This window comes from Dendrobates tinctorius, unplaced genomic scaffold (genome assembly GCF_039654945.1).
Source record: "Dendrobates tinctorius isolate UK_male_01 unplaced genomic scaffold, ASM3965494v1 ptg000060l, whole genome shotgun sequence".
NCBI classification, from domain to species: Eukaryota; Metazoa; Chordata; class Amphibia; order Anura; family Dendrobatidae; genus Dendrobates; species Dendrobates tinctorius.
Window position 1 is genome coordinate 81,751,229 of NW_027361728.1, and position 14,479 is coordinate 81,765,707.

At 42.6% G+C, this 14,479-nt stretch overlaps 1 protein-coding gene across 1 annotated transcript in view; it reads left to right on the plus strand.

Moving 5' to 3' along the window:
* Positions 1 to 9,331, plus strand: part of CCDC195 (coiled-coil domain containing 195) — an 83,745-nt gene extending 74,414 nt beyond the window's left edge. The window contains exon 3 of the mRNA XM_073579152.1: positions 7,422 to 9,331. Coding sequence (XP_073435253.1) covers positions 7,422 to 7,554 — 133 coding nt within the window. The 3' untranslated portion in view covers positions 7,555 to 9,331. The remainder of the gene's footprint in view (positions 1 to 7,421) is intronic.
* Positions 9,332 to 14,479: the final 5,148 nt, after the last annotated feature.

A 14,479-nucleotide genomic window follows, 5' to 3' on the forward strand; every position in this document is an offset into this window, starting at 1 on the left:
AAGTGGACGCCATGCTGCTGCTGTACTCCGTGGAGGCGTACTTCCGGGATGTCTGCTGCGATTGGCATGGAGCGTAGAATACGGATGAGAAATATACGCCTGGTGTGAGTGACCCCATAGAGAATCATTTGTCCATGTCTAATGCGTGCTTTTAGCGCCTCTCACTCGGCCTTATTCCTCTCCAGTGTGACCCCGGCCTTAGGACGAAAATTTTAATTAGCGCCAGACCATGCCCCACTCAGGTGGATGAGGAAGAAAAAAGGAAAAATGCTTTTGTTACTTACTGGTTTCTAGCCCTGCAGGATTTCTGCTTCCATGTGGAACATAGAGCTGGAAACTTACATGGTAATGTCAATGCTCTCTCTCAAATCCCATGTCTAGTGGTAGGAGATGTTAAGGCTTTAGGCAGAGGGGAATGGTTTGTAAGGTGATTGCCAGACATAGTGGATGGGAAATATGTACACAGAGATGCATGTTCACTGTGATGTAAAACCTGGAGCCCATGTAGTACTAAGAGAGGTTAATCAGCCATGACAGGGCTAGTTCTTAATGTGAGCAGCTGAAGATTTAGGGTGGAACGGCTACTAACCATATCTCCACCCCTGGGTTTGGTTCACATTGTAAAATTATAAAAGTTTTGCAAGACTATTGTACCCATTGCAGACTATTCCAATGCTGATTCGGCACGTGGATGTTCTAAGACTGAATAAGGCCTTTTCTAAGTTCATATGGAGAGGGAGAAGGGCTAGACTTGCTTTGAGAACTTTAATGCGTTCAAAAGAGGGAGGGGGGTAGGATTTCCAAACATTAGAGGCTACAATCTCTCATGCTTAATGAGAGATGTAATTGATTGGGTTAAAAACACAGGGCGTTATACCGATTATACGCTAGAATCGGAATCACCTGACGGCACTGCTTCACACACTATTACCACATATTCCGCCAGATATTAAACACTCGGTAATCTGTAAGGACACTATTGCCACATAGAAGGCAGTAAGGAAAAAACTGAAAATGTCATGGAAGGTATCAAAACATCTTAATCCCTGGGCGTTCCCAGCTTTTATATTAGGTAGAGAAAATAAATTATATACGGCATGGATACAAAAAGGTATACAGACGTTAGATGACTTAATGCACGTTCAGGACTGTCATTGGTTGACGGGACCAGAGGTGATAGACAAGTATAAATTGCCACGATTCCATCTGATGCTCTATAGTCAATTAAAACACTATGTATTAGATAATCTACAGGACGTGAGGAGGGAGATCGACTCCGAGGTATGGGGCGACATGGTTACCAGGGACATTGGGGAAGTATCAATCTCCTCAAAATATTTGGGGAACTGAGGGACACACTGCGTCCATCAGGAACAGACAGAGTTTTTCACAAATGGGAAAAACACATACAAGATGGAGATCTTGATCATAAAATACTGCAAGGTTGGGAACTGGTAAGGAAACATATTATCAATGAGCAGTGGAGGGACAGCCAATTCAGGATAATGCACAAAATAATATGCGGATTTAATATACAGCCAACTCCACAAAAACCTGACAGGCAAACGAGTTGCTCTAAATGTAGCACACCTAAAACAGACATGGAACATGTAATGTGGTCGTGCCCTAAAACACAAGAACTCTGGGTAAAGACTCAAGACATGTATTTTAAGATGTGTGGGATTTGGGTGGACATCGACCCACTGAGCTGGTTGTTCCACTATACGACAGGCAAAACAAGAGGTGGAAAATTGCATGATTTGTTTCACACCGTGACACTATTAACAAAACGTTTAATTTAGCAAAATTGGCTTGCCAAAACACTTCCAGAGATGAAGCAGATAGGGGCAGGGTTGCTTTCTGTCTTGTATTTGGAAAAAAAAGAGGCAGAAAGACAGAAAGATATAATGACGGAAAAGTTTTTCAAAAAGTGGAGAGTGTTCATGGAATCGTTTCTGTCTACTGGTGAAATACAGGAGATAATGGTGTCTTTTATTAACTCAGATTGGTACATGTTAGAAGATTTAAGTTGTAATTTGGGTAAACTTAAATGTGTCATTTAGTAAATATAGCAGAAAGGATAGATACAGAAATTGGCTGGTCAGAGTATAGCCACTTTGAGCGAGTAGATTTGTAGACATATGGGGTTAAGTTATTGTTGTTTGTGCAATATTGTTTTTGATTGACCTAATCTTATATATACGCTTAGATTGTATAAAGTGTCCTTTATCCTATGGCACTGTATACATTGGTCAATATGCTGTATTTGTCAAAAATCCAATAAAAAAGATGTTTAAAAAAAAATTGGACCACCTGTGTATCTGACACATGGTTTTGTCTATGAAGGTGTGTAGACCTCCTGGATTGTGTGGCTTTGCTAAAGTATCATATGTATTTGCGTATCAGCCGAGATTTTCAGCCCATTTTTTGGCGCTGAAAGTCCCCCTCTCGGCTTATACGCGAGTCATATACGCCAGGGGTCGGCGGGCGAGCAGGGGTGTCAGGTCACACTTACCCCCCCTGTCACGTCTCTGCAGCCCCCCGCTTCTCCCACGTCTCAGACTCCTTCCTTCAGCGGTCACATGGTACCGCTCATTAAAGTCATGAATATGTGCATATTCATGACTTTAATGAGCGGTACCACATGACCGCTGAAGGAAGGAGCCTGAGACCATGGGAGAAGCGAGGCTGCAGAGACTGCACCAGGAGGGGGTAAGTATATGCGATATTCACCTGTCCCTGGTCCACCGCTGCGCGCCGCTCTGTCCTCTTCGTCCTTTGGCTGTGATGTTCAGGTCAGAAGGCGCGGTGACGTAGTTAGTGCGTGCCGTGCCCTCTGCTGCATGAACGTCACTGACAGAGGACCTGGAAGACAGAGCAGCGGCGGTGGACTGGGGACAAGTGAATATCTGAGGTGCCAGGGCCTTGAGCCAGCGGTGACATGGGCACCTGTCCCCTATAGCGTGCCAGTGTCCCCGCCTGCTCAGGACACCGGCACCTGGCCCCCAGCGACAAGAGGCGAGTATGTCATTTTTTTTATTTGCAGCAGCATATGGGGCATAATTGTCAGGGTCCTGTCAGCGCCGGCAAGCAGCCTCCGCTGAGCAGGGACTCACCCACACTGTAGATGGCCCGGGGTCAGGTACAGCCGGAAAGTACAAACAGGACCTGGGGACACTGAAGTTTAGCAAGCAGTGAAGGACCTACGGTCATGTGACTGCAAGGGGCGGGTCTTAGCATCCTGCTTCCAGAGATGGCAGGACACTAAACAGAAATACTCAGAGTCAGGCAAAACGGAGGTTATACACAGAGATAGCAGTAAAGTACCAGGGATGAGGCAGAACGGATAGTTGGGGCCAAGCAGGGGTCAAAACCAAACAGACATAGAAGGTACCAAGCAGAATCCAACAAGCAATATCCAGAGAACAGACCGAGTCATACACAGAGTATCAAGCAACCAGAACACAGCACAAACACACTCAGGGGTCACCACACTATGCCAAGGGCGAAAGTATAACTGACAGGGATTGGAGCTTCCCAGGGGTTTAAGAAGCTCTCCCAGAACCAAAAAGAGGCCACAATCATTAACCCCAGGTGTGCAAGTCAAAACCTGCACTGAGCTCCAGACATTAACCCCTGCCGTGCAGCTCAAAAACCTGCACTGGGATCATGACAATAATCTATGGAACAGCATATGGGGCATAATCTATGGAGCATTTTATGGAGCATCTTATGGGGCATAATCTATGGAGCATTTATGGGGTATAATCTATGGAGCATTTTATGGGGGCATAATCTATGGAGCATTTTATGGAGCATCTTATGGGGGCATAATCTATGGAGCATTTTATGGGGCAGCATATGGGACATAATCTACGAAACATCTTATGGGGCCATAACCTTTATGGAGCAGCATATGGGGCATATTCTGTGGAGCATCTTATGGGGCCATTATTAACCTTTGTGCAGCATTATATGGGGTGTATTTTGTATGGAGCATCTTATGGGGCCATCATGAACTGTATGGAGCATTATATTGGGCTCCTGTTTCAATATGGATATTCAAAAGCATTTAACCTACTAATGTCTCAATTAATTTTACCTTTATTGGTATCTATTTTTATTTTTGAAATCTACCAGTAGCTGCTGCATTCTCCACCCTAGGCTTATACGCGCGTTAATAAGTTTTCCCTGTTTTTTTGTGGCAAAATTAGGGGGGTCGGCTTATACACTAGTATATACGGTACTTAGAAGCTGGACACTAACCCAAGTGGGCAAACCAGCACTATTGTATGGACTTTTTGATTTATGTTTCACTTTGAGCTGGACAAGGGCTGTATTTAAGTTTTTCTGTGATGTGGTTTATTGAGTCTGTAATAAACCAGCAGGACTTTTAAATAGAAATGGGGCCTTTTATACCTCATATCGCCCTTATGTGAGTAGCATTATTGAGATTATATGTATATATATATATATATATATATATATATATATACACTCACTGGCCACTTTATTAGGTACACCTGTCCAACTGTGTGTTAAGACTTAATTTCTAATCAGCCAATCACATGGCGGCAACTCAGTGCATTTAGGCATGTAGACATGGTCAAGACAATCTCCTGCAGTTCAAACCGAGCATCAGTATGGGGAAGAAAGGTGATTTGAGTGCCTTTGAACGTGGCATGATTGTTGGTGCCAGAAGGGCTGGTCTGAGAATTTCAGAAACTGCTAATCTACTGGGATTTTCACGCACAACCATCTCTAGGGTTTACAGAGAATGGTCCGAAAAAGAAAAAAAATCCAGTGAGCGGCAGTTCTGTGGCCGGAAATGCCATGTTGATGCCAGAGGTCAGAGGAGAATGGGCAGACTGGTTCGAGCTGATAGAAAGGCAACAGTGACTCAAATTGCCACCCATTACAACCAAGGTAGGCAGAAGAGCATCTCTGAACGCACAGTGCGTCGAACTTTGAGGCAGATGGGCTACAGCAGCAGAAGACCACACTGGGTACCACTCCTCTCAGCTAAGAACAGGAAACTGAGGCTAAAATTTGCACAAGCTCATCGAAATTGGACAGTAGAAGATTGGAAAAACGTTGCCTGGTCTGATGAGTCTCGATTTCTGCTGCGACATTCGGATGGTAGGGTCAGAATTTGGCGTAAACAACATGAAAGCATGGATCCATCCTGCCTTGTATCAACGGTTCAGGCTGGTGGTGGTGGTGTCATGGTGTGGGGAATTTTTTCTGGGCACTCTTTGGGCCCCTTGGTACCAATTGAGCATCGTTGCAACGCCACAGCCTACCTGAGTATTGTTGCTGACCATGTCCATCCCTTTATGACCACAATGTACCCAACATCTGATGGCTACTTTCAGCAGGATAATGCGCCATGTCATAAAGCTCGAATCATCTCAGATTGGTTTCTTGAACATGACAATGAGTTTACTGTACTCAAATGGCCTCCTCAGTCACCAGATCTCAATCCAATAGAGCATCTTTGGGATGTGGTGGAACGGGAGATTCGCATCAGGGATGTGCAGCCGACAAATCTGCGCCAACTGTGTGATGCCATCATGTCAATATGGTCCAAAATCTCTGAGGAATGCTTCCAGCACCTTGTTGAATCTCTGCCACGAAGAATTGAGGCAGTTCTGAAGGCAAAAGGGGGTCCAACCCCTTACTAGCATGGTGTACCTAATAAAGTGGCCAGTGAGTGTATATATACACACCCACACACACACATATTTGGTGGAGTGCTGGAGTGGTGCTGCTAATCTAATTTCCCTGACCATAGTTTTATATTTACCAGCCACTGTCTTCGGCTCTGCCTGTTGCCTCTCTTGTTCCACGCTGCCAACTTGTGGCTTCAACTCTGACAGGAAGACAGAGAAAATGGTCACAAGCTCTCAATGTAAGTCTACGTGGCCTCATTCGGGCTCTCATAGACTTACATCAAGTTGTGACTTCTGGATCGCCCAGCAAACACTGGAGCGATTTGACAGGGCACAAACTGCTGGAGACTGACCAGAGCAGCGCCAATAAAATATGAAGATAGTAGATGGCAAGTATAAGTCTAGGGGCAGGGACCTTTGATTAGTGGCACCACTCCAGTGCTGCAATAAAAAAACAAACACTGGAGTAGTGTTCAGTTATGCCAATTAACCCCTTTCTGACGTTGGGCGTAAATTTATGAAGACTTCAGACTCTCTCGCTTTGATGTGGGCTCCGGCACTGAGTCATATCTTTCCCGGGACTTGTCAGCTGTTTTGAATCATGATCCATCCGCGGCTATTAACACCCGTCACGTGTTCGCGGGTTACTGGTTCTTTGGCATGACAACCAGAGGTCTCCTGGAGACCTCTATGGTTGTCAATGCCGGCATGCTGTGAGCGCCACCCGATAGTAGGCGCTCACAGTAAGTGAGTAATTCTGCTATATAGAGGCAATGGCAGATTCTAGTCTTCCATGGAGACTATTGAAGTATGCCAAAAGTAAAAAAAAAATGTTTTAAAAAATATAAAAAAATGAAAAAAAAATATAAAAGTTCAAATCGCCCCCTTTCGTCCCATTGAAAATAAAATAAAAAAATAAAATCACACATATACATATTTGGTATTAACGTGTTCAGAATCGCCTGATCTATCAATAAAAAAAGGATTAACCTGATCGCTAAACGGCATAGCGAGAAAAAAAGTCAAAATGCCAAAATTATAGTTTTCTGGTTGCCACGACATTCCATTAAAATGCAATAGGCGAACAATGGTATCATTAAAAACGTCAGCACGGCGCACAAAAAATAAGCCCTCAGCCAACCCGAGATCATGAAAAGTGGAGACGCTACGGGACTTGGAAAATGGCACTTTTTTTTTTTTAACAAAGTTTGGAATTTTTTTTCACCACTTAGATAACCTAGACATGTTTGGTGTCTATGAACTCGTAATGACCTGGAGAATCATGATGGCAGGTCAGCTTTAGCATTTAGTGAACTTAGTAAAAAAGCCAAACAATAAACAAGTGTGGGATTGCACTTTTTTTTGCAATTTCACTGCACTTGGAATTTTTTTTCCCATTTTCTAGCACATGACATGGTAAAACCAATGGTGTCATTCAAAACTATAATTCATTCCGCAAAAAACAAGCCCTCAAATGGCCATATTGATGGAAATATAAAAAAAGTTATGGCTTTGGGAAGAAGGGGAGCAAAAAACGAAAACACAAAACTGAAAAAAGCTCTGGGACTTAAGGGGCTAAAGGAATGAATCATTGTCTTTTTCCAGTGTTCTTTCTAATAATATGTCCAAAATACAAAACAGTCTTTAGGAAGTTGACAGTGGAACAATCTGGTGTCATATCTTTTACAGTAAATTCCTTCTGCCATGTTCATCATATTTATATTCCTGAACTGTTCTTTGTCTTTTTAGGGGCAGAGTAAAGGCTGTCACTTTTATGCTGCCGATGGATATGAGAAATTACGCTGGAAATCAAAAGACTTTTCAGAGTCCTCAGAATCAAAGCACAAATCACTTGAGTACAATAATTGAAAAGGATCCATGACCTGGTGAATTTTTTAAGACCACCAGACACATACTGATGAGCAGCCATTATAATGATAGCTGGATCTAGGGTTACATTTTGTAAACAGTGCTCTGGCAGCCTGCCTTCTCATATGGACAAAATGATTGCTTTGTGTCACTGACTGTCCTTTGTTATTTGAAACCTGTGTCAGCTCAAAAACGTATTATGTTGTGATCTTACATATAACTTTTCACTAATTTAACTTTTCTTCAGTTTCAAGGGCTAGCTAGTTAACTAGAGAAAGAATTCTGCAATAACAGATATTCTGAAAATCCAATTCTCAAGAAAAATCTCCTTTGCCAGCAACCGGCATAACCAATAGTTCTTACCTATTTGGTAATTTTTTGTACTATTCATCTCCCGTCAATCCCACGGTTCATACCCTTTTCCAGTGGATGTTCTACACAATAGTTTCAGGCTCATCATCATCATTTGCTCTTTGTGTAGATATTTTACTTTAATATGGTAAAACATATTTTTGTCCGTTTGCCGGTACTCATACCTTGTACTGACGTGAAGCAAGATCACCAAAACAGCTATCTACAGATTGAAGATTTTTCCATTTTGGAGAATATCCTATGTCGCAAGGCTTGTTAAATGGTTAACATTGACTTGGCTACCCCTAATAGATGTCACTAGAGAGCAAGCTGGAAAAAAACTAATTTGCCCACCATTAGTAGCAGGGAGCAATGTCAGGACCAAAAGGGTCCCCATGTCAACTTGGTGCGCTCCATAAGGAAAAACATAATCCCATAGTTCAGTCACGTATCCACCTGTCAACCACCTTTAATAACTTAACTTACAGGACATCACATAGTTTAATGACTGCAAGCATGTGACATAGCAATTTGTACCAGTTGTTTTGTTATAGAGCTTTAGATGAGTTGTCCTGGACTAGATAAATATGAGTACTTTCCTCCAGACGTCATCTTGCATGGGTTGCGCCTGTTCTCACAGCATCAATGATGTACTGTGTGTCATCTCCTATGTGACCATGTAGACCTCAACACCAAAGAAGCTGAAGCTCCACATAGAGGACTGGGGAACTGTAGCAGGCTATGAAAGGATGTGTAAGGAGTCAAAGTCAAGTGAGGGCTTTGGACACATGGGTATAGCTTTGTTTATTTTAACCCTTTTCTTTCATTTGCTATGCTGTGGGGTCTGGAGAGACCTATGATAAACACCTTTTCACAGCAACTCTAGAACTTTTGATTTGAATTGTTTATATTTCAGACCAAGTCAAATCTACTGGCCGATTCGAGAAAATTTGCCTTAAACAAATTTTGAGATTTGCTTATTTTTAGTCGTTAAGATTTTTAGAGAGTGGGCTTGATGCAAAGAATGCATTAAAAAGAGAAAACACGCACAAAAATAAAACAAATTTATACCTAGTGATTCTACAACCAAACCATCTCTGCAGCTCCAGTAGAAGAACTATTGGTCTTTGTGAACTGCAAAGAAGTCACTGGCCTCCACTGCATTGTCAGTGAGATCAATTATTGATCATTGTACCATCATTTCTAAACAATTGAAACATTGATGGGGCCACAGAAATAGTGGTGTTGGAGTGGCTGAGAACATGACTAGGTGAGTGTAAGTTATTTTATCATTTTGATGCATTCTTCTTTGTTCGCTGTATTAAAAATCTTTAAAAACCCTTAACAACTATGAAACAGTAATGTACAATATGTTAGATAAAAATGATATGTAAGATGAATTAAAATAGTCGGTGCTCAAATAGCACATAGAGTGGTATGTAACTCTTTAGGCACCCCGGGTGAAAATTATTATGAACAGATAGGGTACCGTTACACTTAGCGATGCACCAGCGATCCCGACAACGATATGGATCGCTGGTGCATCGCTAAGTGGTCGCTAGTGAGCTGCCACACAGGCAGATCTCACCAGCGACATCGCTGGGGTCAGGGGTCGCTACTTACCTGTCAGACGAGGCGATCCTGCCGTCCTGCCGCCCGCGTCCACGCGTCGCTCGTTGGCGCCACAGGAAGCCCAGCAGGAAGCGCCCGAGAGAAATGATCCAGGACCTTCTCGCGCGACCAGCGATAATCAGCGGGGGAGCCGGTCGGAGGTAAGTATCACATGTAGCAATATCGCTAGCAATATCGCTGCTATGTCACAAAATCGGTGACTTTACAGCGATATTGCTAGCGATATCGCTATGTGTAACGGGGGGCTTTAAGCAAGTTGAACATGAAATGATCTCTAAAAGGCCTAAAGTTAAATATGACACATTTCTGTTAATATATATATATATAAATATATATTTATGTCTTACATTTTAAAAATGAGAAAAAGGAAAATAGGACAATGCAAAGTTGGGCACCTTGCATTGTTTGTACATAGTAGCACTCCCTTTTGCAAATATAACAGCTTATAAATGCATTTGAGTCCTTCAATTTTTGAGGGATTTTCATCTATTCTTCCTTGGAAAATTCTTCCAGTTCTGTGAGATTCCTGGGTCGTCTTGCATGCACTGCTATTTTGAGGTCTAGCTACAGATTTTCAATGATGTTCAGATCAGGGGACAGTGAGGGCCCATTGTAAAACCTTCAGCTTGTGTCTTTTGAGGTAGTCTATTGACTTGTGTTTAGGATCTTTATCATTATCCTTTTGTAGAAGCCATCTCCTTTTCAACTTCAGCTTTTTTTCTACAGATGATGTTATGTTTGCATCAAGAGTATGTTGAACTTTCATTGAATTCATTCTTCCCTCTACTCGTGAAATGTTCTCTGTGCCATTGGCTGCAACACAACCCCAAATCATAATTGATCCACCCCTTGCTTAATGGTTCTCTACACATACCTTTATCATTGTGGCCAAAGAGTTCTATTTTATCCTCATTGGTCCAAAATGCATCAGTCTTTAGATACGTCTAAAGACTGATTAATCTTTTGCGTACATCTGATGCTGAATTTTATGATGAGGTTGCAGGAAAGGTTTTCTTCTGATGACTCTTCCATGAAAGCCATATTTGTAAGGTGTCTCTGAACAGTAGAACAATGTACCACAACTCCAGAGCTTATACACCATGATTAAGGCTTTGTGCTGAAACGTGTCGGTTTGTCTCATGTGGATTTCTAATGGTACCAGCATCTGCTGTATTTTTACATTGGACTAATTAAAAGTGAAGCTTTTCACTTCATATGATTTCATTCCTGCTTTTCATCGCTAGAGACCTTCTTTTTCCTTTTGCATCACAACTTCAAAGTCTGCTAAATCTTTCTGAAGATCTTTTGCAGTTAAGAAAGGGCTCTGATTTGCCTCTCTAGCAATCCTAAGAGCAGCTGTCACTGAAATTATGCTTGGTCTTCCAGAACTTATCTTGACCTCCACTGTTCCTGTTAACTGCCATTTTTTAATTACATTTCAAACTGAGGAAAGGGCAACTTGAAAAAGCGTTGCTATTTTCTTATAACCTTCTATTGCTTTGTGGGCCTCCACCATTTTCATTTTCTGGGTGCTAGGCAGCTGCTTAGAAGAACCCATAGCTGCTGATTTTGGCACAATGTTAGAGGAGGCTGGGTTTCTATAAAGCTGGGAAATTTGCATCACCTAATGATGATAGTAAACAAGCCATAATCCTAACAGGTTAATTAAAGTCTGAAACCTTGGTCAAAGTTATCTGAGCACACAAATCTCTAAAGGTGCTCAAACGTTAGCATCAGTCCATTTTCCTTTTGTAATTTTTAAAATGTAAATAAATGTATATATATACTAGCTGAAGAGCCCAGCGCTGCCCAGGCATAGTAACTAACTGTGGTTAGTTATAGCAAATTATAATTATCCTCCATCCCATACTCCCGTGCCCATATACCCATCATACATATCCATGATCCCATAGGCCCGTGCCCATATACCCATCATACATATCCTCCATCCCATAGTCGAGTGCCCATATACCCATCACACATCCTCCATCCCATAGTCCCATGCCCATATACCCATCACACATATTCGCCATCCGATAGTCGAGTGCCCATATACCCATCACACATCCTTCATCTCATAGTCCCATGCCCATATACCATCATACATATCCTCCATCCCATAGTCCCGTGCCCATATACCCATCATACATATCCGCCATCCCATAGTCCCGTGCCCATATACCCGTCATACATATCCTCCATCCAATAGTCCAGTGCCCATATACCCATCACACATCCTCCATTCCATAGTCCCGTGCCCATATACTCGTCATACATATCCTCCATCCCATAGTCCCATGCCCATATACCCATCATACATATCCTCCATCCCATAGTCCCGTGCCCATATACCCATCATACATATCCTCCATCCCATAGTCCAGTGCCCATATACCCATCACATATCCTCCATCCCATAGTCAACCATTATGACATCATAATAAGCGGCAGGGCTTGCAACCTATGATGACATCAGCGTCGCCATGGCAACCATTATGACATCATAATGAGGGGCGGGGCTTGATACACACACACTTTTTCCCCATTATGTAGATAGGGGCAAAATTGTTTGGTGAATTGGAACGCGCGGGGTTAAAATTTTGCCTCACAACATAGCCTAGGACACTCTCGGGGTCCAGACGTGTGACTGTGCCAAATTTTGTGGCTGTAGCTGCGACGGTGCGGATGCTAATCCCGGACATACACACATACATACATACATACACACACTTGAGCTTTATATATTATACACTGTGTTCCAAATTATTATGCAAATGATATTTTTCTATGATTTTCCTAAATAGTCAGTACAAATGACAGTCATTCTAATAAAAGTCATCACCCGTTAGAGTATACATCAAATTTTATTGACGAAACCTCCCAATGATAGCAGTATAATCTCCAAAATGAATAAAAACTCAAATTGCACTGTTCCAAATTATTAGGCACAGTAGAATTTCTAAACATTTGATCTGTTTTAAAGAACTGAAAATGTTCATTTGTGGAATTTGCAGCATTAGGAGGTCACATTCACTGAACAAAAAAGCTATTTAACTCCAAAACATCCTAACAGGCCAAGTTACATGCTATCATTGGAACCCTTCTGTGACATCACCTTCACAATTCTTGCATCCATTGAACTTGGGAGTTTTTGGAGAGTTTCTGCTTGGATTTCTTTGCATGAAGTCGGAATAGCCTCCCAGAGTTGCTGTTTTGATGTGAACTGCCTCCCTCATAGATCTTTTGCTTGATGATACTCCAAAGGTTCTCTACAGGGTTGAGGTCAGGGGAAGATGGTGGCCACACCATGAGTTTATCTCCTTTTATGCCTATAGCAGTCAATGACTCCGAGATATTCTTTGCAGCATGAGATGGTGCATTGTCATGCATGAAGAGGATTTTGCTCCTGAAGGAACATTTCTGCTTTTTATACCATGGAAGACAGCTGTCAGTCAAAAACTCTATACACAGAACTTTGCAGAGGTCATTTTCACACCTTCAGGAACCTTAAAGAGCCCTACCAGCTGTTTCCCCATGATTCCGGCCCAAAACATGACTCCTCCTCCTCCTTGCTGAAGTCGCAGCCTTGTTGGGACATAGTGGCCATCCACCAACAATCCATCTGGACCATCCAGGGTTGCTCGACACTCATCAGTAAACAAGACTGTATGAAAAATAGTCTTCATGTATGTCTGGACCCACTGCTACAATTTCTGCTTGTGAGCACTGTTTAGGGGTGGCCGAATAGTAGGGTTATGCACCACAGCAAGCCTTTGAAGGATCCTACACCATGAGATTCGAGGGACTCCAGAGGCACCAGCAGCTTTAAATATCTGTTTGCTGGTTTGTAATGGCTTTTTAGCAGCTGCTCTCTTAATCCGATGAACTTGCCTGGCAGAAACCTTCCTCATTCTGCCTTTATCAGCACAAACATGTCTGTGCTCAGAATCAACCACAAATCTCTTAACAGTACGATGGTCACGTTTAAATTTTTGGGAAATATCTAATGTTTTCATCTCTTGACCAAGGCATTGCACTATTTGATGCTTTTCAGCAGCAGAGAGGTCCTTTTTCTATCCTAAATTCCTTGAAACTTGTGCCCTGCTTAATAATGTGGAACATCATTCTTAAGTAGTTTTCCTTTAATTGGGCTCACCTGGTAAACTAATTATCACAGGAATTTGAGATTGAGTTCAGTGATCCAAAGAGCCCTGATACACAATACCATCTATGAGTTTATTTGAAAAACAAAAAATTACATCTTTATGACACTTAAATCCAATTTGCATAATAATTTGGAACGCAGTGTATATATATATATATATATATATATATATATAATGCTCAAAAAAATAAAGGGAGCAGTATATCTATAATAATAAATGCCCTCAGCAGCTTCCGGTTGTAACAACTTCCGTCCAGTTGTAACCGGTGACGTCACCGCACACCTCTTTCCATGTTAACCCTCAACACACACACTCCACTCACCTTTCACCATCTGCACTCACGTCCACTCACTCTTTCACTCCACATACGACCCTTTTTCTCACTCCGTCTCTCATACTCACGCCGTCATCGCCGCTGATCCACGATCCCCGACATCTTCTTCCACTGGCGCCATCCTGGATCCAGACGTCCTCCACGCCGGCGACATGTTCTTGCGGCGACGCCATTTTGGATCGGCGAAATCCCGCGATAGTCAAGATGGCGTCACCGCAAGAACATGTCGCCGGCGTGGAGGATGTCGGGATCCAAAATGGCGTCGGCGAAACGCCATTTTGGATCCCGATGGCATCCACGCCGGCGACATGTTCCTGCGGCAACGCTATTTTGGATCGGCGAAATCCCACGATACTCAAGATGGCGTCGCCACAAGAACATGTCGCCGGCGAGGACGACGTCGGGATCCAAAATGGCGTCAGCGAAAACTCGCGAGATTTCGCCGACACCATTTT